General features: G+C 35.7%; 3 protein-coding genes across 5 annotated transcripts; 2 read left to right on the forward strand and 1 right to left on the reverse strand.

Moving 5' to 3' along the window:
* Positions 1 to 6,254: 6,254 nt before the first annotated feature.
* Positions 6,255 to 6,775, forward strand: LOC111397720. The gene has a single exon (XM_023024714.1). The coding sequence runs from the start codon at positions 6,407 to 6,409 to the stop codon at positions 6,680 to 6,682; it is 276 nt and encodes a 91-aa protein (XP_022880482.1). The 5' UTR covers positions 6,255 to 6,406; the 3' UTR covers positions 6,683 to 6,775.
* Positions 6,776 to 11,630: 4,855 nt separating this feature from the next.
* On the forward strand, positions 11,631 to 15,401 carry LOC111397391 (probable choline kinase 3). The gene is made up of 8 exons (XM_023024294.1): positions 11,631 to 11,774; positions 11,954 to 12,322; positions 13,023 to 13,144; positions 13,220 to 13,415; positions 13,719 to 13,836; positions 13,990 to 14,037; positions 14,841 to 14,941; positions 15,033 to 15,401. Exons 1-8 carry the CDS (start codon positions 11,640 to 11,642, stop codon positions 15,126 to 15,128), a joined length of 1,185 nt encoding a protein of 394 aa, XP_022880062.1. The 5' UTR covers positions 11,631 to 11,639; the 3' UTR covers positions 15,129 to 15,401.
* Positions 15,402 to 15,718: 317 nt separating this feature from the next.
* Positions 15,719 to 24,450, reverse strand: LOC111397389 (type IV inositol polyphosphate 5-phosphatase 3-like). 3 transcript variants are annotated; one of them, XM_023024291.1, is made up of 12 exons: positions 24,236 to 24,450; positions 20,462 to 20,537; positions 20,256 to 20,355; positions 20,093 to 20,164; positions 19,908 to 19,998; positions 19,666 to 19,770; positions 18,748 to 19,579; positions 17,757 to 17,941; positions 17,189 to 17,297; positions 16,726 to 16,868; positions 16,167 to 16,389; positions 15,719 to 16,051 (listed from the first exon to the last, which is right to left on the reverse strand). In XM_023024291.1, the coding sequence occupies exons 2-12, from the start codon at positions 20,513 to 20,515 to the stop codon at positions 16,025 to 16,027; spliced, it is 1,941 nt and encodes a 646-aa protein (XP_022880059.1). In that variant the 5' UTR covers positions 20,516 to 20,537; positions 24,236 to 24,450; the 3' UTR covers positions 15,719 to 16,024. The 3 variants fall into 3 exon arrangements, with proteins under 3 accessions (XP_022880059.1, XP_022880061.1, XP_022880060.1); XM_023024293.1 differs by having other exon boundaries at positions 15,719 to 16,048; positions 24,236 to 24,449; XM_023024292.1 differs by lacking the exon at positions 24,236 to 24,450 and having other exon boundaries at positions 20,462 to 20,672.
* Positions 24,451 to 26,249: the final 1,799 nt, after the last annotated feature.

Here is a 26,249-nt window from a genome sequence, read left to right on the forward strand (position 1 = left end):
AAACTCCTTCCCCAGAACAGAAATGTCTAGTGTCGGGTAAACCTCCTTCAACCGCTCTAGCATTGCTTGGGCATTCCAGAAGGCCCAATAGTTGGCGAAGGTGTCCTATAAAGGATGCTTCTTAAAATGGTCAATGAAGTGCTGCACAGCTGACTCACCGACCACCTTCGCCTCAGTCTTCAAAGACTCAATCTCCTCCACTTGGGCCTCCATCCTCTGCCTCAGCTCATCCTTCTCTTTGTTAGAGGCCTCCAGAGCCTTCGTAGCCAAAGGTAGTGCTCGTTGGCATGATCAAGTCACCTCGCCAAAGCAGCCACCTGGCTGTCCGTCTCATAGAGCTCCTTTCTCAGTCTCTCAACGTCAGAGTTAGCTCTCCCCAGCTAGCTTTCTGCCTCTACCCTCTTTCTTTCCACCTCAGCTATCTTGGCCTCCGCCTCCTGGACTGCTTCTCCATACAGGAAGTTTGCCTCTAACTGCTTGGCCAGGTCAACGTTTTTAGCCATGAGGTCCTTCACCAAACCCTCAAGTTGAACATTGGTGGTCAAAGCTCGGGCGAGGCACGTAGTGCTAGCAAAAGCTAGGTCCTTCGCAGTACAGGAGGCAGTATGATCCCTCCAAGCTTTGATCCAATATTTATTCTAGGCCACCGCCACAGCTGCTGTCTTAGGGGGAAGAGCCTCCAATACCTTCCCCACCAACTCCTCCTCATTTCAGCCCAACATATCCACCTCTTTTTCTGGGAGAGCCCTTTTCTTCCTTTGCTGATCGAGCTACTGAGCTAAAGGTGCTGCAGGAATTGGGGCCGGAATGGTGGCAGCCGGGCGAACCTCTGGCGGAGGAGCAACCCTTTCTCTGATCACGACCTCAGTTGGGATTATCGCCTCGCACATGGCAGTCCTCGCCATGGTGGGGCCCTTAGATTGTTTCCCCTTCTTCAACAGGGGGTCTCGACCTCTTTTTCTTCCTCCTCAACCACGACAAGCTGAAACTTTTTGCTCGTCACGACCAGATCCTTGGTCTGCTTCTTATACGCAGAAGAGGATGTTTTCAGGGCCCAAGCTTCAACCATCATCTTCTGGATGGTCTTGAAGTCGAGCTTCAGAGGTCTCTTCTTGTTGAAGTCATCTGCAACAAAATAAAAAATCAATCAAGTATAAACGCTTCAACCATAGATTGGAATAATGTAACCTCTACACTCACCCTAGGAGGCCATCAACTTGTGCTTCACAAAAATGGATATTCTTCCTTTTTAGCTCGTTATAATATCTCCTCTTCGGAGGATGCTGATATACAATGCAAAGAGTGTCGAAGTCTTCTATAGACAACTCACACCGAGGAAGTGTACCTACATAAAATAGACAAGTTAAATTTTGACCCGAAAGGGATGGATATGCAAGTAAATCCGAAGTTTTAGTACTTACTAAGAGTTGAGTATTTTGTTGGTGCTGTCAGGGGCGTAGTTGGTCCCCCTCTATCGTATCCCACCTCCATGAAGCCTAGCAGCACGAACTCTTCTAGTCTTTTATGGAGCTCGACAGGTCGAGAACGAATGGAGTATGGGTCTCCCAGGAGATCAAGTAATACCACCCCTTCGTTTCATCCCCCCCTCACTGCAACCTTAGCTATATACATAGTTTGGAAGACAAAGAAGGGCATCTCCTCTCCATAAGACGCCTCCTTCCATAACATCCACGAACCCACCATATGGCTCCAAGAGTTTGGGTTTAACTGAGTAGGGGCTAAGCTATAGGACCTCAACACATACCGAAAGAAGGGAGGTATTGGTAGCTTGAGCCCCGCCCTAAGGATGGCCTCGCTAATCGCCACACACCCCAGCTTAGGGTAGCAGGCTCACTCGGTCCTAAGTTTAGCCAGGTCGTTCGATTTTAATTTGGAAGGATAGTCATAAGCCCCCAAAGAACTGAAGTGTCTACAGGACTATCTGGTCGTCTCCAGTTATTCTCCTTCCCTATAATTACCTCAAAAATCTCAGTCGAAGTGACCAAAATGGGCTCATCTACCCTAACAACCTCCAAGTCTCCTCCAGAACACCCACTATCCTCAGAGGCCACATTTTTAAGAAAAAATTGTGATGACTCAAGAATACTTACGAAAGTCAACCGGAATGGGTGTCCTAACACCGAAAACCTCAAAACCAACACCTTAAATTCTTCGAAAATTGCAGAAAAACTCAAACTCACCAAAAATCGCTAAGAAATTTTGAGAACAATAGGGATTCTCTGAGTTCGAAAAAGTGAAAACGTTCGAATGGTACTAAGTTATCCTTTTATAGGAGACCTCAGACGATCCCACAGTTGAATTCAATTGGTTTCGATCTAAGCCGTTCGCCGTACCACAAATTTGGACCGTTGAAATGAAATACCAAATTTGATCAACAACCAAGATCCGCCTGTGTCCCTCACGAACGCATAAAACGCGTCACCTCGAACAACAACAGCCGTCAGCCATAAGTAGCCGCAACAGCCATTTTTCTAGGGACAGGCATCACATCCAATTGGCGTCTTGAAAATACGCGATAGCTATCACATCGATTAACGTCATAATAAGGCACTCTAGATCAAGGCCAAGTTGTCCTAATTAGCCTGGATGACGTACTCATCAGCTTTTTAGAGCTTCGACGCACCTGAGGTTCTTCGCCTCGGACGCTGCGTCTCCAAACTTTACAAAGCTTAAGCCATTTCCCAACGCGTCGTCTCCTGTAGGTCAACGCACCTGAGGTTCTTCGCCTCGAACGTTGCATCTCCAATCTTTACAAAGCTTAAGCCATCTCTCAACGCGTCGTCTCTTGTGGGTCAACGCACCGATTGCAAATAGATTCTTCTTCAACTTTTTAGAGCTTTAACACACCTGAGGTTATCCGTCTCGGACACTGCGTCTCCAAGCTTTACAAAGCTTAAGCCATCTCCCAACGCGTCATCCCCTGTGGATCAACTCACCGATTGTAGATACGCTTTTTCCTCAGCTTTTTAGAGCTTTGACACACCTGAGGTTCTTCACCTCGGACGCTGCGTTTCCAAGCTTTACAAAGCTCAGCCATCTCCCAAAGCGTCATCTCCTGTGGGTCAATGCACCGGTTGCAGATACGCTTCTTCCTCAGCTTTTCAGAGCTTCGCCTCAAACGATGTGTTTCCTAGCTCTTACAAAGCATAAGTCGTCTCCCAACATGTCATCCCCTGTGGGCCAATGCACCGAGGTGTAGATGAGCTCCTTAAGCCCCCAGCATCATGGCTCATACACTTTGACTGAAAATTAACTGCCCTTCGCGATTTAATGAACTACCAACCAAGACGAGCCCCTACCAGCGTCGCTTCAGTTTTAACAATACATTCCACCCACAAAGTCTTCGACGCATCTACTCGCTTTGCACTTTAACGTTGACACTTCACCAAATATTGCAAATATCCTCTTAAGGTCCGCACAATCAGATAAATAAGTCCACCCATGATATGAATATTCATGCCTGAACTTGGAGGACCACTGTTATGCCCCGTACTAAACCACTTCGGCAATAGTGTCCCTCTTGTCTACGAAGTGCCACATGTCCCAACGACGTGGTTTCGAAGTGGTGTCGACTTCAGTCGAACTCCAACTTAATGCATCACAAGGCACACACTTTTTAAACTAAATGTACTGAAACGAACGAAACGTCCCCTATAACTGAAGCGCTTGGCTATCCTAGGTGCTCCCTTAACAGACACCTCCGTCGCCATTTTCAGAAGCATATCTATGTCAGGATCCCCTATGGATGTGACATCTCCATGGGTCTAGGTGATGTGACATCAACTTTATGTCAACTCAATTTAGGAGAATTAATAACCCGCCCACTCTAGACGCGACTGATTAATGCTTACGAACAAAAGTCTCAGGCTGTCAAGATCCATACACGTGTCCCACATCCAACAATGCTCATCGTCTATAAATACTCAAGGTTTGGCAAGAGGCAAAGATAAACTCATACTAAGCTAAGCTCTCCACATTCAAGCATTATATATTCTCTTCCCTACTCTTTTACACAATTTCGGCACTGTTCCAATCATCGACCACTGACTTAACCGTCGGAGTGTATGCGGCTGCCGCCACCCCACTTGATTTCGACCGTGTGTTCCTGATCGTGCGTTGTTGTGTGAAGGGAGGAACACATGGAGTGGCTCTCGGTTGGCCACGTGGAGGTCCAATTCGCAAAGTCAACACCATACATTCTCTCAATAAAATAATTTTGCACGTAAATCAAAACTATTTGAATAAGATTGCAAAGTGCAAGTGCGTTGCAGGTTATCGTACCCACAGTGTCAAGCGACACAAAGAATGTCTTTTTAATCCCCAACTATAGTTGATGTAATACGAATGTAAAAGACACATATGAATGGTTATAACATAAGATATAACAAGAGTAAATATATAGATCCATGTTTTCCTTTCATTGTACCTGTGGAAAATGGTGAAGTATCATTTTTTTTCCTCTTATTTTTGTTAAGTGCACTTACGCCAACAACATTCAAAGAGGTATATCATAGTATCTCTAAGGCATATTTGATAACCTTGTGCATTCGTTATTGGTGGAGGACAAATACATTTAAAAAAAAGGAAAGAAGAAAAAATGCAACATAGTAACGCGAAGTCTGTGTTTTTATTAGCGCAAAAGAATCCCTAATAGTAGATACAACTCAATGGAACATTCATAGGCTGTCACATAATCTTTAATCTTTTTTTCCTATTTCCTTTTTATTGTACAAAATCACCCTCGAAGACCCAAAAATTACAAACCCTTACAGAAACTTTACAACACGAACCAGATCACCAAAGGCATCAAAATTTAACAAAACAGGCTCAGACTATATTGTACATTTCTGTATCACACTGATGCCACAAACCACTCTTCTCATACAGAATCAAAAAAGACGCCAAAGATTCACTCAAAATACCCAAAAATTGTTCACATGGAGGTTGAAGGCGAGGAGAGAGGACAAAACAAGGACAGAAAGAGAAAACCCTATTTTTCTCGAAGAAAATCAGACATCTGATATTAACTAGGAAACAGTAGAAGCCTTTTGGGCTCACTTGTGAAATTATCAAACAATAGCAAACGGACTGGATTGGATCATAACATGCCAACTTATCTATTGGATTGAATTTTGGCATTACAACCCAACACTTTCTTCTATCATTTTTCTTTCTTTCTTTTTCTTCTTCTTCTTCTTTTTTTTTTTTTCTGGGACTCAGTGAGCAACTAGTGCAGGCAGCAGAACTAGAGAATCAAGCTCCGCACGAGCCACCTCGTTAGACAGTCCAATGGACATTTAAACCTCTAGAAGTGGAACATTTAGAGGTATAAATAAGGTCAAACTAGCTACTTGCACTCACCATACTAGGTATGAGTCTCTTGGTCTGCGGCCTACATGGGTCCGTCCAAGAGAATCACTTTCTAACCTTTCATTCTTGTAAAACAAGAAAAACACCCAACAATATCCTTTGAAATCTCTAGCTAAAATTCTAAGGAATCATCCTAACAAAGGTTTCATTCTTGCTACATACTTTTGCTTTAACCAATATATATCATCTTTTTGGTTCATAACTTATAAAGCAATAAATTACTAATTAAATCAAACCTTAAGCTCTATGGACCCCATCAACATGTGAATTCATATCATCTCATTACAATAGCATCCAAGACACTTAGTCCCCACCCCATCACCTCTCATGATTCCCAGCGTGACCGCCAAAAGCTAACATCTTTCCAACACCAATCACATGCCCCCCAATTCCATTTCATACTCTCCACTGCCCCCACATAACTTTGTACCCCCTAAATTTCTCCAAACGATTCACCATCATCAAGTCTTCATTCATTGCATGCAATGCCCTAATTCAACAAAGAAAAAAAAAAAAAAAAAAACTTCGATATACGATTTTATACTGATAATTGAGATAAATTGGATTCCTACTCTTTTGTCATGTTTTGTTGTTTCATAGTAACATATTAACATCTCACTACAATTTTGAAGTATCAAAATTTTAGAGATACATTTTTAAGATTGTACATAGTTATGATGTTCACTGAAGTTTTGATACTTCGAAATTGCAGCAATGTGTCAAGATTTTATTTTAAGGGTAATAAAAATGAAACAACAGATCTATAGAAGTCAAAATGACTCAGCTTTAATAATATTAATATATTTTGAAATGAAACATACTTTCACTAATCTTGATACCCATTACCTATTGAGGTCACTTATTGATCTCTCCTTTATAATTTTTCTAAAAAGTCGTGAACCAAAAAGTTCGCCAAAATCAACTTTATTTTGCATGAGATGCATTACTTTTATCCTTTTGAGCTTATATGTATGATGGAAAAGAAATAAATGTTTCGTATGATCAAAGTTGAAATATGAGCATGGAAAAAAGCAGATCGTATCCCCAGTACTCTTCCTCTTGCTCAACTGAATTTGGGTATGGGTTTCAAGATCGAGCAAATTCGTACATTTTTAATGGCCCAAGCACGAAAGATGAAGCTTTCGCGGCATCAAATGATCCCGAAATGAAGAGGAAGAAGAGGATTGCTGCATATAACATGTTTACTAGAGAAGGTAAAGTTAAAGCATCTGTAAGAGAGAGTTTCAAGTGGATTAAGAGCAAATTTGATGATATCAGGTACAGAGTGTAAGCTCTACATTTGTCGAATTTTTCATTGTCTGGTGGATTATTTGATTGTAAAGAACGTATTTTTCAAATAATTAAATATGAGTTCCATGCTTAACGTGTATTCTTTCTTTCCTGTTAGACAATGCACTTGAATATCGACTGCTAAAATAAAAAATAAATAAATAAAGACTGACTAATCTGTTCCTTTGATGACGAAAAAGTATGCAATATGCAAGGAAAAGAATAGTGACTTTTTTTTTTAAATTTTGTACAATAAACTTCCTCTATTAGATTATCAGTCTTAGCATTGTCCATTGAAACACTATAGTTTTATACTTTTAAATTATTAATTATAAGGGAAAACACGATAGCAAAAATTAAGTTGAATAACATGTAAAGATATCTCTGTTCAGTCTTCCAAATCTCTTAATTATCAACTGCATGTAGGTTCAATGGGCTTTTCTTGTCCACATTTCGAAATTATCTAGTAGAAACCGACCTTTGGAGTTGATCCAATATGTACATGTTATCGTAGTGTAGTTGGTAGCGCATTTTCTGTTATTGGGTCTGGTTCTCAATATTCTTGGCAGCAGTTGCTGGGGAAGGTAAACGGGGAGGGCTCGATTCTTTCTCTGAGGGCTTTACACTTGAGGTACTGTTAGTCGTGCTGCTGCCCAGTTCCACGCTAAAAACTGATATATCAGCACTTTCTGGTAGGGGCTGACCCATTAAGGGACCAGTGGGTGCACTCGCCCCCACTGAATTTCCAAATACATTTAACTTGGCTTTTTTAAATTTAAATTTTCAAATTTCTTTGATTTATTTCGCAATTTTTTGCTTTCTGGTGCCTCCTGTAAGGCTTCACAATAGATTTTGATAGGATGAAATGCAACTTCTATGTATTTCTGACGCTTGCCAATTTTTGTGCCAGTGACTCGAGTGAAGTTATTGTTACACTCTATTGGAGGACAGCCATAATCTCTTAGAATTCTCCACTCACATATCACATTGGTTTATTTGTGTTTGACTAAGAGCTATGATGCACCGATACAGACATTATATTCGATACGATATCGGATACGTCAACAAACAATTTTTCAAACAAATAAATACTGACACGATATGTCGCCTACGTGCTGATTAGATTCTTTAAAAAATTTCATTTATATAATATAAATTTAGTTTTACACTTGTTATTAGCTTTTCTTGTTGAAATCTTTTAAATATACCTATTTGTTATTTACAAATAGTTTTGAATTAAATATATATAATATTTTATTTTTTTATAGAAATGAAAAATGTTTATGGTAGAGTGTCCAAGGAGTGTCAGTATCAACACTTGTTGGACACGGACACGTTATCTTAGTTGAAATGTCCGTGCTACAGAGTAAGAGTGAATAGCTTAATGAAAGTACAGATATAAAATCTTAAGAAAGAGTAGATTCCTCATAAAAGTATTGCATTTACAGCAGATTAGTTATTATCAGGATTCGATATTTTAAACTCGATTGACAGTTCAGCATAACTTGTCAAAACCAAGTTTCTTTAAAACAAAAATCTTACCAGCGTCCTTTATCTCGAACTTTATATGCATTGCTCTATGTTCCTTGGCCTATTTGCAATGCCAAAATATTACTAGGCCTTCTAAATCAGGAATTTATATAAATTATCCATTATACTATCTAGTTCTGCCTAAAATTATCGATTAACCACTTAGATATACCACCCACGAGATCGACTATATACATGGATATTTTTCTTGTAGTAAGACTAGTTGGTGAAGTCACTTGGTCGAAAAAATGGGTCACATCAGTGCTCAAACCGGACGCTTGGGATGAAATTGGGCCTGATTCACACTGTATGCAGCTCATAGACCATAATAAGCCCACAAGATTGCGTTCAAAACAGAAGAGCCCAGTCTGGAAGTATAGAGGCCTTATTATTCAAAGCTCAATTTGTTTTTAATTTTTGTTTTAAGTGAATCGTGCATAAATCACCTTCACATATATGTATATTTCAAGAGTACTTGACACCACCACCACGCATCAGTCATTTGGAAATTGAGTGTTGGTATTTAATTAATCCGTTACACAGACTAAGTTTATTCTTACTTGTTGGAAAGCTAAATCAAGTTAAAACAAGCTTGTCTCAATGGACATGGCGCAGTGGTAAAGTATGAGAGTTTTTTACAGAATACTGGACGTTCGAATTTTCACAACAACTAATAGGCAACATTTATGTTAGAATGCAGATGTCTTGTAAAGGTAAAGTTATTATTGACTTGTCGTTTCTCCGGGAGTACTGTCCGCACATCATAAAAAGAGATCCATAGGAAGGAGAATTGTATTCCGAATGTCCGATTCAAGAGTGTATAAGTTGTGACCGCATTCAAATTTACTCGGGTGACGAACCAGGAGGGAAGACTGCCACTTCTCAAGATTAGTCGGGGGAAATTTGAACATTTGAGTCATTAAAAATAAAAATAAAATAAAAAAAGGGTTTAATATAGATGTGGAAGTTAACTCATTGCACAATTTGAGGACTCAACATGAGTATAACCCGAACAACCCCTCGAAAACAAGGTTCATAACATGAAAAATAATTAGTAGCTGAAGAAACAAGAAAATCAACTACTTTTTGCAATAGAATTGCAAAAAGGGCGTTGGATAAGTTTGATGCCGTTATACAATAGAATACACAGCATGATAAATAAGAATTATTTTTTTCTCTCTCTTTCTTTATCTAATGGAGATAGTGTTGAGTCGAAGATAGGCAGATAGATAGGCTTTTTTTCCACTCCTAACTTAGGGACCGTCTGATAGAAATTCTCTCAAAATTATTATCGAAAATCCTACCGTTGTAAAAGTCTGCTGCACAGACTTCAGCCGCAATAATTGACAACAAGTACTGGCAACCATCATCACATTATTTCAATTGCCAAAAATGCACTCATTTAATAATATTTAATGCATTTATTGAGGGGCACTCTCGTCTTTTCGCCAAATAATTTAATTGAATGGTACGAAGGCAGTCAAAAAATGCTGCTACAGTGGGGCCCCTTTTCCTGTATAACGTTCGGAATTATAATGAAAATTTTGGGATAATCTCTACCAGACAACCCCTAAGACTAGAGAACTTTGAATTACGTCTCCATTGAATAGAAAGAGATATTTAAATTGACAGTAGACAAATATATTTATCATTTTCGTCATCAATGCCTAACTGTATAATATCTTTGAAAAATACTAGATTTTATAAACATTGACTACAAAATATTTCTCTTCATTTTTTGTTCTATCCCATCTCGAAAAATTAAATTGAATAGTGGGTCATTTTCCTTGATTAATTTGTCAATTTTTGTGGGTGTGTCATTAAAATAGTTTGTCCCCATTTCTTGATATTTTGAGACACCTTTTCTTCATATTGAATGTTACATACAATATAGTATATGTACAATGCCCCAGGACACATCTCCAAGTGGTAAAAGGGGAGGGTGGAGAAATCCAGCTTTGCTTGAGGCTGCCGCGTCAAGGGTTCGAATCCTGAAATATGGATTTGGCTCTTGGGTAAGTGTAAGTGTACAAGCAGCCTTCCACCCTATACCCTTTGAGGCATAACCTGCGATTTACCTCCCTCACGGTGCTCCAGGACAGTGGCGGTGGGGGACCCTTAAGGTTGGGGTTCAACCTTTTTTTTAGTACATGTACAATTCATACAAAACAAAGATTGTTGCCATTTTATGTGGCCCACATGTGGGCCCCAGCACTATATATTAAAATTGCTAATAAAATCGGCACCGTCCATATTTAAATCTAGTCAATCAGCATGTAACGCTTTAATCATTTTTGGAATCTCTTTCTCGTTGCCCTATTAGCGTCTTTGAACGCAAGAGCCGATTAGTGAGAGGGGTCAATACAATTTCTTTTTATTAAATAATATGATGATACAATGTAAAATACGACAAATGTTCGGTTTGTTTATTAATATTTACAATGTTTACTTTCTAAATTAATCTCCAATGTTAATCTTCTTACGCAAAAAACGTGGAATAAACTTTTATTTCAAGGCTTATCTTTATTGTTGACCTTGACGCACATATAATTGGTGGGTATGTGTCCAATTCGGAAGGTTAAATGGTTCTGCTAGATGATCCTGATATATAATGATCCAACTCGAAAATAATTTAAGCACCCTATTTGAATAAGCTAAAAAAAATTAAAAATAAAAAAAATTAAATTTTAATAAAAGTTAATGAAATGTATAATTGAAAAAATAATGAAAGTTGTAAGTCTCATAAAATATATCGTTAAAAATAAATTTATGAAAAATGAGTTTTAGAAAATGAGAACCAAACAGGAAGTTAAATTGAAATTAGTCTGATCCCGTCTCGATTGATTCACAAGTTGGTTTGTCATAGTAGGTTGGTAACGTCAAGCTATAATTTTTAACTTGACGGTTCATGAGTATTGACATGATTAACTCTAATTCAGTTGGGTATGATAATTATGCATTTAATAACTATTGGGATCTTTCTCTAGAAACCCGATTGAGGATGTCAATCGGGCCCCCTTTCTCAGCGACGATCGAGATTTTATGAAAGTTAGCTTAGCTGGGACAGTATTGGGATTTCATTTCCTTATTTCTTATTTTGTAATATTATTTTTGATTCTCAGGAGCCAATAAAGTAACACGTGTCATGCATCGAACGGCTTGATTGGCAGATAGAAGTTCAGTTCCGTACCGACGTTAGTTATGACGGTTTACTGTTACAACCCAGTTTCTCCCGGCGTTACAACACTGCCAACGTGTCCACTTTCTATTGGTCATATCTTGATTAGTTCTTTATATCCAGATAATACGAAGTAATCCTCGGGTACGCGTTTCGAAGCGTGTGATAAACGTAAACCATGATAGGCTCAATCTGTTATATGTGTGCACCCCACCCCCACTCACATAGCAAATGCAGATTCTTGGTGTATATGACTATGACTTACAATTATATATCTATATATAGAGGGGAGTTTTCTTCAACCTTCAATGTTTTAGCCCTTCTTAAGTTCAATTCACATTTGCCCATAAAAAAATCTTCAACAACTTTCATTTTCTATCTCAAAGTAAGTTCTCGAATTCATTTTTGTTTTGGATTATTTGGGTTCTTGAAATTGGTTATGATACCTGCTATAATCATTGAATTTTCTTGAAAAGATCGATTGAATTATTTGTTTTGTGGTTTTACAATAGATATTGATCTCTGAAATGGATGCTAATTAAAATTTTATTCCTTTATTTAAGGGGAAAATTGTTTTTATTTTTTATGGCGGTGAAGACGAATGGATTTGTAGAAGGTAGTTTGTCTGATGAATTGATGAACCTGCTATTAAATTTGGCTTCAGAATGGGGAGATGTGTTTGATTCAAGTAATTTGAAGGTGATTCATTTGAGTGGTGCCATGACTAATGAAATTTATCAAATAAGCTGGCCAACAAAAATGGAAAATTTGCCAAGAACAGTTTTGATTAGAATTTATGGCGAAGGGGTCGAGCTTTTCTTCGACCGGGATGAGGAAATTCGCACTTTTAAATGTATGTCGACTCATGGTCATGGACCTAAGCTTCTTGGTCAATTTAAGGAGGGGCGAGTCGAGGAGTTCATTCATGCCAGGGTATGTGAAAATTAATTTCAATTTCATTCTAAGTTTTCCGGTTTTTCTTGTCTGGTAGAAGATATTTTTGCTAGCAGATGATGTCTATTTTTCCAGATTGATGGTGCCGTTTATTCCAAGAAAAAATGCCTTCTAAAAATTAGGAATTTTAGTCCTTGGTACCATGTGGAGTTTGTTTCCACTTTGAGAAAAAGATTCTAAATCATGTGTAAGTGATTAAAAGGAGCAGAATAAAGCAAATACGAATTAAAGCTTTGAGAATTTTGTCCTCTTAAATTTGTAAAATATTATGGAGGTGTTTGCAGTAGACAATTACAGTATACAGTTCGATAAGCAAAGCCATCGATCCAAAAACTCCAATGCTCTGGTTTTCTAGTTGGATACTTACATATGATGTCATATCGATGCGATAGAATGATGAAATTCTGTTAATCTAGTTGAAGTCAATTTACATTTTCAATCCTTGTAGAGAAAGGCTGAATGTGGCATGTGCGAATGAATGTGATCTTTTGAGCCACATAATTTTCAATGTTTTCTAATCTTATTTATGTTATGCTGACTCAGGAATCAGTCGATCTGAGTTTTTGTCTTTAGAGTTTTACTTCAACCTTCTTTGTCAAAGGTCGGGTTTATTATATTTTGAAAATTCGCTGAAAATTAATCATTTGGTCTCTTTTGCCATCTACTTTTGGCCTCACAGACTCTATCAGCTTCTGACCTTCGTGACCCAGAAATTTCCGCTCTGATAGCTGCAAAAATGAAGGAATTTCATTATCTTGATATGCCGGGATCAAAGAATGTAGTCTTGTGGGACAGAATGAGGTACCAATCTGCTACCAAATTAGTAATTGTTTGCATTAGAAGATTTTTTTTCAACTGACTTTATATCTTCTGCAGAAATTGGCTTAGCGAGGCCAAGAGTTTGTGCTCCCTGGAACATGTGAAGGAATTTCACTTGGATAAATTAGGAACGGAGATTGACTCATTGGAAAAGGCATTATCAGGTCACCACCAACAAATTGGTTTTTGCCACAATGATCTGCAATATGGTAACATAATGATTGATGACAAGGCAAAATCCATCACTCTAATTGTAAGTTCTGCTTCAATCCTTAAATGTATTTGGGAGAAATGATGAAATAATTATTTGCTACTGTTTATCGACCTTTAAAATTTTAAATTGTTTGCTACAATATCATTCTCCATGACACATTCACACAATAAAATATTCTACACACAAATCAATAAAATTTCTTTACTTTTTAACAATATATTCTCTAAAAAATACTATTCAAAACTCTTTAATTTTTCAAATAATGGGTGACAAACAGGGACATATTTACTCAGATGAGGAAACTATGTTCTGACTTCGTATGATTTTTTATTTCTTTTACAGGATTATGAGTATGCTAGTTACAATCCTATTGCTTATGATCTTGCCAATCACTTCTGTGAGATGGCAGCAAATTATCACACTGAGAAGCCTCATATCTTGGATTATAGCAAATACCCCGGTCAGTAATTTCAACTACCATGATTGGAATTTGTATGCAAGTTTTACTTGTTCTTTATCATATTATTCTTTCTCCATATGTCAAACTAGAACAGGATTAAGAGGTATAACTCAATAGTGATTGTTTGACATTTATATTTGGCTTTGGCAACAGATCAAGAGGAGCGTCTAAGATTCATACATAAATATCTCGGATCTACAGGTTTGTTCTCTACGTAGTTGTTTTGAATTGTACCAGATATTCGTGTTCGTGGTGTGACCCTTTTCATATATGTATTTTAAGTTTTCGACTGAGATATCATCGAAGTATTATACTTCCCTTTTGCCTTGTAGTGATCTTTAAATGGGAGAAAGGCCAATTATCCAACCTGGTCACGTCTCTTTTATTGCCTTTGATTTCTTGTTTGGTCAGTAGGGATAAAAATTGCTGCTACAGGGACCACATATTAAGACTAATCCATGTTAATCCTAAGTTACTTAATCCTTATCCAATTCTTGGCAATTCAACTAATGTTCATGCTTGACTGACTGAAAATGACCCTTTCAAGTTGAATTATGAGAACTTTTTTCACTGATGTTAGTTGATATATTCTTGAATTAAATTCTGATCCCTTTTTTAGTTCATGGTTGACTGACTGAAAATGACCCTTTCAAGTTGAATTATGAGAAAAATTTTCATTGATCTTAGTTGATATATTCTTGAATTGCATTCTGATCCCTTTTTTTACGAGGGTTAAATAAATAGAGAAATAGGCAAAGCAAACACAAATTTATAGTGGTTCACCTTCAATACGAGAGCTGCATCTACTACTCTATGCAGTTTTTTCGCTGTAATGGAGAATAAAGAACAAGTCTTTCTTGACGCGTCTCACACACCAAAATATCCTTGATATTTTTATAATATTAGGACTGTAATATGATCAAGCTCGAGGTGATAAGCATACAGTGTAAATAGGTTTCTCACGTTCCAACATATATGAGTTAACATTTCAATAATGTATGCAGGCCATCAATCCAGTGACGCTGAAGCAAAGCAGCTCGCAGACGATATAGAGAAGTTCACTCTGGCAAACCATATCTTCTGGGGATTGTGGGGGTTAATCTCGGTAATCGTTTTTCATTTTATTTTTCCTTCTGTTCTTTTTATGTGTAAATAAGTGAGGATTCAATATGTGTGCTTATTTTTGGACTCTGCAGGCATATGTGAATCATATTGACTTTGATTATATGGAATATGCAAGGCAAAGGTTTCAGCAGTACTGGCTGAGAGATCCTGAAATCTTGAACAATTGAAGAGACTTCCAACTCCCTGGATGGTGTTAACGTTTGTTCAGGAAAAAAAAAAAATGAAAAAAAGAAGAAAAACAGAGGGCAACGGTGATACCCAAATTATGTATAGAAATTTAATTTTCTTCCTGTAACAATGTTCGGTAGTGTGTTTCTTACATTGATGAAATGTGTAGACTAGATGAAGCCCTATTGAATGAAATGGGAATCTTGTTTACCTGGTGAGTTTTTTAATGATTCTATTCTCTAGATAATTTGCAATGAACCTTTATTCATAAAGTCTGTGATGCTTAAAGTGCTTGATTTGGTTGAGTTTCGTATTTGATGGTCAAGAATGAAAGGTCTTAAAAAGTGGGATTTTGGAATGATTGATGGGGGATCTATTTCCTCTTGGAATATAGTCCAAGAAAAGCTATGTTCATTGGAAGAGATTATGACATATGCATGCTTTATTTTATTCCCGATGTTCCTTTGATGCATTTTTAGTTGAATTCAGAGAGTGCCCGCCCTTCACTTTTTAGGGTTCGACCCATGTTCGTGCAAAAACATTGCAATAGCAACCAATCCAATTCCAACATAATTAAGCATCATTTAAAATATTGAACATACAATTTTTATGGGAAAATTGATTAATTTACGAAGATACAAATGACTGTCGGCACTATCCAGCGCATTGGATAACAAAATTTATGTGCGGTACAATCTATTTCAAACACATATTATGAGGATAACGAGAATACACACTTAAAACAATTATAAACTAACCAAAATATACAACCTTAATGGTACGTTGCTAAGGAAGATTATAATAATGTTTATTACTTCATGACGTATCCAGTACTTTATACTATGAATATGCTCCAGCTTACAACATTTTGAATATTTTCATGTATTGACCGTACTTAACGCTCCCGATATGATGCATCCTGCTTCAACAAGCAAACAAACGATAATAATTTAGCTCAGTGTCAATGTTATGATTGACCAATAATCTGCACATAGATTGGGACAAAGAATTGTCTGGTAATATGGTACAATACTCACCTCTCCTAATCTTAACATGCTAATTCCATGACAGATTCCGATCTCGCTCTCTTCAACTTCGGCATCAGTCAAGGTGAGTGCTCTTTGCAACTTCCTCGAAGAAAATTCTTCAACGTCCACAGTAAAAGAGGCACTCACAGGCCGGTGATCAGATAGCATAAGTTCGGTCCTCCCATAGCTTAGCAATCTCATGCCCGTCCCAAAGGAAAGAATACGATCACACCTGAAAAGATAAAAAAAAAAAAAAAAAAAAAAAAAAAAAAAAAAAAAAAAAAAAAAAAAAATTAAATGTAAAACACTTCAAGAAACAAAAGAAATCTTTTAAGGATGAAGTATATGTTGACATTAGTGGAGCGGGCACAACACACACACACAAAAAGCTGATATTGGAAGAGAAAAAAACAAAACCAGAGAAACAAGTAGAATTATCACAATTTGAATTGGACTTGATAGATGGTTCAAGACTACTAAAGGGAAGGGTGCTAGAAACAAATTATTTGGATGTCTACAAGATCAGAGACTTTGCATCATAAAGAACGCCACTAAGATATATACGTACCATGCAGGAGTTCGCCTCCCAGCCCTTGGATCCTCTCCATGATAAGACTTGGAATTTGTCTCATATTTGTAAGTTGGTGCAAAGTTGAGAGTACCTTCAGACCATCCATCAAATGCACGACCTTTTCTGAACTCACTGCTTAGCTGCCAATGAAGGAATTTTTCGACATATTATGGTACAAACTACAACGTATAAGACAACTCCACATTAAATGAACATTAATTAAGACAAAATACATGTCAAAGGTAAAGTTAAACATAATTATTGACATCATTACATTTCTCAATGCTATTGTGTTTGTCTTCTTTTGTTAAGTTGTATGAATTTAGGTGTCAGCAAATAGTGCAGAAGATTCTAGTCCTTAGTCAACATTTCCACAAAAGTATATGCTCATAATACTGAGCAGGACTTGAATATTAATTATTCTATCAATTAAAGAAAAGTCAAAAAATTCAAGTTTCACCTGATCATACTTAATTAAGTTGGACCAGTCCTTTTTGGAGATCAGCTCTCTTGTTTTCTCATAGGACAAATTGATGCGATAATTTAGGTCACCCAGCCAGATTATTCTCCTGCGACCAGATGAAGGTCATTTGAGCAGAGCTAGTAATATGAAAGTTGCAAATAGTAAGTGATCGTTTGCACATTCATATTTACAAGTACAATTACTGGTCTACTAATTAGATCCTATAACCAAAAATATATGATACAACAACAACCGAAGTCTTGCTACCAATCAAAGTGAAAAAAGTGTCCAAATACTTACGAAAATTGAAAGACATTTATATTGCCTTGAATTCAAGATCAAGAAGCAAATGGCATGGCATCAGAGACTTATCATAGGATAGTCAATCATCATCCAAGATGTCCCAATTCTTTTACTTTTCCATTTTTTGACAAATTCATTGATGCAGATTACTTTCAAAGATAGCAACCTAGTTTACTTAGAGTTACCACGTACCTCCACAAATATTGGAAAGAAAAGGGGGAAAAAAGTGAAAAGAACTGAGGAAAGGATTCAATTTACTTACTCATGGTCATAGATGCTCTTAGGAAGTCCAATAGCAGAGAGTGAATTGAAACGTGTCCGTCTATGTATTTCATGAACATCAGCACTTCTTTTGACTGCATCCCAATCTTTCTCACCAGACGTTAGGTGAGTGCAAACAAAACAGAAGAGCGTTTGATATATAGACATGCTAACTGATATTGATCCCTGAAAGGAAAAAATGATAGTATTGATATACGACGAATTGGAATCTGATACATTCACTTCATAATCAATTCTGTTGATATCTAATATGTAAAGAACGACTATCTGAGCATGATCCGATGTGTTTAGAAATCAGCTTTCAAGATTCCACTTGTACACGTTCATCCAGTACAACAAATAAATAAAAGATAGAAATGAACACTGACTAAAACAACAAGAAGCAGGAATCATGTCAAACATAAAGTGAATGTGAAGCTACTTTGGTTCTCTATCTTAACTGTCAAACTGTAGAAATGAAAGATGAGAAAGGTAAACTGGAGATTCCAGTTCAAGTCAGATTTACCCACATAATAGCCAATTAACAAGGAAACCAATTTGGTGGTTATTTATTTCAATGTACAAAAGGAATGACCATGACACAAGCAAAAAGAATGGCTCTAATTACCCTGAATCAATTTTAAGATTCCTCATGATGCTCGATTAGCTCTACTAGGAATCTAATGTACTAATACATGACTTTAAATAATGGGAACATTAATAGCCCCCTTGGTTGAACACAGACCTACAACTCTTTGTTTATGGTCATTCATTATTAGATGCATAACTTGCAAGAAAGTTATCCATTGTTTACATTCCAGATGTCTGTGGTTCATATTTTGAATCAATGGTGAAAGCAATGTTCACGGAATAATTTTCTTCCATGTTTTACCATGAGAAATTCCAAAATATACAACAAATGAAATAGGATATGTTGACAAAACAGACATATTTACCAAAAAGCAAGCTAAGATACAGAGGAAAGAACACACCTTGTTGCCTATGTAACCCATGACGCCAACACCAACAGTAGAGACATTGAGGTGCTGTATATGCCTTCGCAAGCTCCGGCGGACCCATATGGTAATAAGTATACCAACCATTTGCTTGCTTACTATCCTTACATATGGGGGCTTTCTTTTACGATTTATTAGGGATTCAAGGTCAACTTCAATGAGTGAAGCTATATCAGATCGCATTCTATTTTCACTGTTCTCATTTGACTTAAAAGAACTATATGTTCTAAAAGATTTGTAAGCTTTGAAAGATTTCGTAGATGTTAAGGAATTTGGTCTTTCAAAACTTTGCTGAGACAGAAGATCTAGTGGTAGCTCCGGCCAGCTTAAACCTATCCTTTCTGTGCTACTAAGTGTTTTCGTTAATTTATTGATATAGTGGGTAGTTCGAGGCTCTCCATTTTCTTCTGAATCATCTGTTCTAAAGCAGTTCAATCGGTTGAGCCTCTTTGGAGAATCAAATTCTTGTTGCTCCTCTTTGGACACCAAGGCATCAGCATCAACGAAATTTTCTCCTCCAACTATTCCATCCTTGATTTCATCAAGATTGTTCGGTTCTTCATCCAATGGGTAGATTTCCTCCTCTAAATCACTGTCTGATTCAAATAAAATTTCATCCTCAATGTCTGGGGTATCTTCAGATGGCTTAAACCTGGATGGAGAAGCAGGATCACTATAGCATTTAAGCTTAGTCACTGGTGGAATTCTGTTCAGATTTTCACGAATTATGTTTTCCCACTTTGAAACTGGACGACTATCTTCAGCACCAAATATGTTTCCAGCATTTAATGGTATAATCTCCTGAAGGCTGTAGACAGAAAGTACATAGAATAACGAGAACTGATTCCGTATAAGATACTTAAGTTGAATCATGGTTTCAATTGAGCAACTCACCCAATTACATACAAGTCGGCGGGATCATTAATATCTAACCAATCATCAAGATCTAGGTCGTCTGAAGGAACTCTTCCGCCAACATTCCATGTGGCAGCACATATTCTAGCAAGGAAAAATACAATAATAAATAAATTAAAACCTCGCTACACGTTAACTCTACCAAAAAATCCAATGATGTTTTGCTCATTAACCTCAGCAATAATCAGCCCCAGTTTGTTCTTCAAAATGTAAAGAATTACCTGATTTTCTTATTGTTTATATACTGAGATCTAAATGTCTCTGAATTTCGTCTTCTTAGCCTGGGAAGAGCCTCTGGGATAGTATGCATAGCTATATAGATCACAGATCACAAAAAAGTTCATCCAAAAGCAAGTATATTGATGGAAAAATTTAACAATTTGAATTTTGAACAAAATCTTATTACCATTATCATCGATCTGAACTTCATCGCTTTTCTCCTTCTTAAATCGTGATTCTCTCGGCCAATCACAAGTTTCTGTAAAATCCCAAGGAAAATTGAAATAAATACAAACTGAAAATTTTGAGAGCTTGTAGAATAGAACAGCATTTACGGAAGTAAACTAAACCTTGGTCAGAATCTGAGCCGGAGTCAGAATCGGCAGTGTAATCGGAGTTCTTGGCGTTGATGTTGAGTAACTTGCGCACAACGACGCGAGGCCAAAAAGGCTGCAAGCACGTGCAACCAAAACACCAAATTTCAACCCAATATTCCTGCAATCCTCTCAATTCATGCAAAATATAAAAAGAACAAAAGTAAATTATGTAACCGTACCTCCGGTTGCTGGCGTCCGCGTCCGGTGGCGGCGGTGGTATTCTGCTTCTTCATCCTTTAAACAGATTGTACTCGTCTATAAAATAAGCAGATTATGAAAAGAGATTTTATTTATTTATTTATTTTTGGAAATGTATTGGAGGTGGCGGGGCTTTTAACGACAAACCACCAATTCATCATTCAACTTGTATTAGTTCTGTTTAGCCTAATTGGTCCGACTATTGGATTAGGCATTCGGTGATTAATAATTAATTGATATTAAGTCCAGTTTGGTAGCAATTTTTCATTCCAAAATATTATATTTTTTACTGCTATTTTACTATTTCAACCGTTATTTTTAATTTTAATATTAAATTTTTTACTGTTAATTTTTTTCACTCATAATCACTGTCGAACAAGTTTTAAGATAATACCTTAACAATTATAATTAGGATTAGTGATTGAGATTATTGAATTCAATCCAGCTATTGTCTAAATGATTAATAAAGTTTGATTTGACTACATGACACAAATTGAATTTTTATAAAGTCACCGGTCAATATTATTTTTATAACAACGTGTTTACGGATAGAACTTCTATTTCTACTTTAACTTTTTGCAAGACAATTTTTTTTTTAAGAAAGTTACGTTATATTGACTTTTTTTAAAATACTTTTAACTAAATAAAATAATTTTGCAAAAACTATTTAAATATATTTAAAAGTGTCTTTTTAATTTCAAAAACAATTTTAATTTTTCAAAAGTCTTGTCAAACAATCCTAATAACCCCTAATTGAATTGTTTGGGTCTAATATGTCGTGCAATACTGTAATAAATAGCGTAACATTGAGAAACTTAACCCATGTTTGGCCCCCATTACGTTGAAAAATTAATGGGTGGAATAATATTTTTTTGAAAAATGAGTGGTTTAAAGAGAAGATAAGATTTTCGATTGACGTATAATATTATTTTATGAAAGATTGTGTGGTTAAAAATAGAAGAGAGAAAAATAAAATTTAATGGAATGTAAATTAATGGAGATCAAATGGAGGCTTAGTTTCGAAAGAAAAAATTTTAAATAAAAATAAAAAATAAAAACACCGATCACGCAAGATTCCAGGATTGACTTATCGAATGGTAGGTCACAATTTTAAGTCGAAGGGATTTTTGATAAAAATATTTCATTAGTTTGGACTTGGTGCTAAATGATAAACATAACGGGCGGCTATGTTCAACCTCCAAAAATTAGTGGCTTGCAACTCGGGTAGGATTATTAATTTTTTAACCTACCAATCGTATTGTAATTTAATCATTAGTTTCTTGGACTATGGCAAAAAAACAAAATCATTTGACTTTTAAGGTGGTTGGAGGTGATTTCAGATTTGGCAAACTGCGTCCGCGTGTACTACAATTTTTACCTAAATTTTATCCGGAAGATTCTAGATGTATATAATTTTTATCCATAATAGTGTCCATATCTCTCATATGAGGTGGGGTCCACAACTTTTGTCGTCCATGCCTCTCACATGAAGTGTGGCCCACAACTTGTGATGGGGCCAAAGTTGTGGATCCCACTTCATGTAAGAGGCATGGACATCTTGATGTACAAAAATTATGTATATCAAGAAAAGTTCAATTAATCCAAAGTGGATTCCACTTTTGACGAAGAAATGTTTCCAACATTATATTCACATAGTGTGGGTGCATAAGATTGAATGAAACAATTAATAAATTTGATGGGAAAAAAAGGAACTTATCAGAAATGAAAAATTAGTGCTTATTTGGTATAACTTCAAAAGTTGAGATAAAGTAAATAATTAATTTGAAATTTACAATTTTTCTTTTCAACTTTTCACAAAATATTTCATCAACTTTCACCATATTCTGTTAAAACTTTTATTAAAAGTTCATCAAAATTAATATTTATTTATTTAAAAAAGTTAAAGAAGGAGCCCTAGTTGAGTAACAAAATTAATATATGTTTATGTCATTGTTAAAAACGTGGTGGGGGTATTTTTTGCATATTTTATTTGGCGGCACCTCTCCTTATAAATCTATAATATTATGTTAATTATTTATTTATCCTAATATTTATTATATATATAGAAGACTTCACATCAGGAAGTTACAAGGGCTCGTAGTGCTTTCACTTAGGGTCTTTTTAATTGGATATTCATAGAGTTCTCATTTAGAACTCGTAAAGCTTTTTAATTAGGACTCATACAATCCTATATGATTCTCGGTTAGGGGATTTTTGTCCCAAATGTGACTCATAGTTAGGGCTATCAATGGATCGGATATGAAGCGGATCTGTCCAAATTCGGTCCGATCCATTGAGAAAAATTATCTGATCTGATCCGATCCGATAATCCAACAGATATTTGATTGTTAAATCCATGTCCGATTTGCTATGTTATTGAATATCCGATCCAATAATCCGATCTGAATTTTTTTCCACCAATTTTTTCCCAAAAAAATATTTTAACTATCTTGATAGGCTCACCTAAAATATTAGAAGGCACAAATCAATTTTTTTTATCAGGTGATGCTCTTTTAGTTCCTCTTAAAGAAGATTTCTCTTGGAATGTTTTAATAATCTTCTTATATGAGATACTACATTTTTAAAGGGTACTTCTCTTCTAATGTTTTAGTGGTCTTTCAATGTAGAATACTACTCAATTGTCAATTCTAAGTGTTTACTAGTTTATTTTATTATTTTCACTAAAAATCATAGTATTAACAAAATTAAAATAAAAAACAATATCAATTTTAACAAAGTAAATTATTTTTGGACATATTAATTATTAGTTTTTGATGTTATAAACAAATTACTATAGTTATTTTTATCTTATTTTAATTAATAAAAAATTAAACCTTTTTGAATATTTCAAGTAAAAATATTATAATATTATCTAATATTATTTATTATTTGAAAATTATGCGTAACGCATAATATAAGTTTCAAAATGGAAAAAATTATGTTTAATAAATTATGATATAAAAAATAAAATATATAATATTATTATAGCAAATCGGACCGGATTGTTATCGGATCGGATCGATATATATCCATATTTGCTCCATTCAGTTAACTAATTATCGAATTCGGATCTTAATCAGATTATCGGATTGAAACCTTAAATCCATCTTCCGTTAATTTCATCGGATTCGGATCAAAATTCAATACATTAACAGCCCTAATCATAGTGCTCTCGGTTAGGGGTAAACACGTGTGATTTACTAGTTCTAAATAAAATCTTCTCTTGGATGAAGGAAAAAACCCTAAAGTCCGAGGAACTGACATTACGTGGGTCACATCATTTAAAAGCTTAAACAGTTTGTGGCTCAAATTTCGACCTGTCAGTACACAATTAAGGGTTCTTGATAGTATATTCTATTTATCTTTTCTTCCATGTTGTATTAGGGATAATACACCTAAAATAACTGCAGAAGATAACTTCATCTGTACCTACTGGGAAGGCAATGCTATTAAAATATTTCAGTACTTATTTGAACTCTTTGACCCTTGTTCAACCATTTCACAGTTCATGGCACAAATGATGAATCAGAAATCTAAAAACTAGAACTCAAGATAATCTTGAATTTAAGGGTTCGGAATTATTACCAGGAAAGTCAACCTTTAACAAGGTAATAATGCCACTACATATACCATATATTGTAACCTTAGAATTCGAAAACTATATATTGAAGGGAACGTTAAACTTTGTTAGATGAAAACTTTGTGTAAGCAAGACATATAGCAGATGATAATTATATTGTGGAGATAGAGCGTACCTGCGAGGTTCTTCGAAAACTGCGGTGTAATTAAAAGACTATTAAAGGGAAGCTCAGATTACAAACTCGATGTTACTATTCTTGAACAACTTGGAATCGATCTTTATTTTGCTAAAATTGAGGTTATTTCTGTTCCTCAAATTGGGATTCTCAGGAACAAAAAAGGGAAAACAGTTTTGTTTCTCAAATGGAGTGTCTGTCCAAACGAAGAAAACGGATCCCACGCCGGAGTATTTATTTCACGCCTCATCCAACCCATTTCTGCCATGTAGCCTAATTATTAAGTGGCTTTTAAATTATTTTAAATAAAGCTTTTCACGTTTTTTGTTAATGGAATTCAACTTTTCGTACACAGTGTAAATGAAATAAACGGTCCAAAAAATTTGAGATAATAATTTATTTCAAAAAACTCTTTTACCTCATTCGGTTGCTTCGATCACAGGTTTATCTTATTTATTTTTGTCTATGTAAAATAGTTGGGTTGATATAGATGATGTTGGGAATGATGCACTACATGAATATGATATATTTCACAATATTAATATAAGTTGTTTTTAATTGATCATCGAGCAAGCGGATAAGTATCTTCGATCACTTTGAAATAATATAAGTCAAGTGCTTTGTTTGTGAAGCTCAATGAGACACGACTCATATTTTAATCGAATTAAGTTCGTGACAAGTGTACAATAGTTAGCATACTATTGCAGACTCGGGGTTCCATCCTATAAGGTCAATATTGTTGAGAGAAGTAGTTCAATACCTTATAAGTTGGTCTATATTTTTATCTTTATTCGATGTGGGAATATGTCCCTTAATATGCCCCCGCAAGATGATGACTCATTTGAACAGACCAATCTTAAAATTCGTATGCTCAATTATTGAGTCTTATTGGGATCGAATATCTCATTTGAGTTTAATGGGCTCTGATACCATGTTAAAACTTGGGGTTCCATATTAAAAAGTCAACTTTCTTAAAAGAAGTAGCTCAAATTCTTATAAGTTGGTTTATGTTTTCATCTTTATTCGACATAAGATTTTATACCTTAACATGCTTCCACAAGATTATGGGTCATTTTGAATAGATCAATTTTGAAATTCGTGTGCTTATTTATTGAGTTTTAATTGGATTGAATTGCTCGTTGGAGTTTAATGGACTCTGATGTCATGTTAAGACTTGTGGTTCCATCTTAAAATATCAATATTTTAATAGAAGTAGCCCAAAATCTTATAAGATAGTTTATGATTTCATCTTTATTCGATGTAGGACTTTATCCATTAACACTTACAAGGTCATGTCGACTATCCCACTAATAGGAGTGAGAGATAGTCTTAATCGTATCATAGTGTTTTCTAAGTAATGACATTAACACAATGGATCATTTATAGTATGATTGCTTGGAAAATTAAATTCTACGTTATCTAAGTATGGATTATCTAAATACCATGAAAAGATGATAAACACTATTAGTAAGTTAGAAGGTTAGTTGAGGTGGATGCACTTCAACCCTTGATTTGAATTCCACCTCAATCCCTATTTTTAAACAGATCCCCCGTCTTGTTTGAGTGGCAGGGTTGATGGCATGAGCATGACAAATTAGAGGACATAATTACATAATAATATAATTTTCTATGATTCTATATAATTTGATAGTGCTCTCGCTCCTTAATGGAATGATCAGAAATTTTTTATCTCCATTTTTCTTCTAAGTCTCGATTTTTCTTGTTTTAGGGTTATTAGGTTTGTGAGTTTTTAGCATCTGCCCAGTCAAAACAAGCAGCACGCAAGTTTCTGGCTCATTATCTCGTTTAAAAATCTGAAATAATTTTCCAAACCCTATTCCGACTCATTATCTTCGTTTATTGACTTAATCATTAAAGGACTATCCCTACACCATTTTCAAATTCTGTCATTAACGTAGAATCACTGTCAAGTAAAATGCCAACAAACATTGAAAGCAACTTGAAAATTGAAAATGACTTCAACGACAATAATTATACAACTTTCTAGACATAA

Source organism: Olea europaea, chromosome 7, assembly GCF_002742605.1.
Source record: "Olea europaea var. sylvestris chromosome 7, O_europaea_v1, whole genome shotgun sequence".
Taxonomy (NCBI): Eukaryota; Viridiplantae; Streptophyta; class Magnoliopsida; order Lamiales; family Oleaceae; genus Olea; species Olea europaea.

Excerpts from the sequence above, each read along its gene's own strand:
- LOC111397720 (XM_023024714.1), top strand. The coding sequence starts at position 6,407 with ATGAGCATGGAAAAAAGCAGATCGTATCCCCAGTACTCTTCCTCTTGC.
- LOC111397391 (XM_023024294.1), top strand. The coding sequence starts at position 11,640 with ATGACTATGACTTACAATTATATATCTATATATAGAGGGGAGTTTTCT. Across the intron at positions 12,323-13,022 it reads AGGAGTTCATTCATGCCAGG|ACTCTATCAGCTTCTGACCT; the intron begins GTATGTGAAAAT and ends TTGGCCTCACAG. Across the intron at positions 13,145-13,219 it reads GTCTTGTGGGACAGAATGAG|AAATTGGCTTAGCGAGGCCA; the intron begins GTACCAATCTGC and ends TATCTTCTGCAG.
- LOC111397389 (XM_023024291.1), bottom strand. The coding sequence starts at position 20,515 with ATGAAGAAGCAGAATACCACCGCCGCCACCGGACGCGGACGCCAGCAA. Across the intron at positions 19,999-20,092 it reads AGTTCAGATCGATGATAATG|CTATGCATACTATCCCAGAG; the intron begins GTAATAAGATTT and ends TGATCTATATAG. Across the intron at positions 17,298-17,756 it reads AAGAGCATCTATGACCATGA|GAGAATAATCTGGCTGGGTG; the intron begins GTAAGTAAATTG and ends ATCTGGTCGCAG.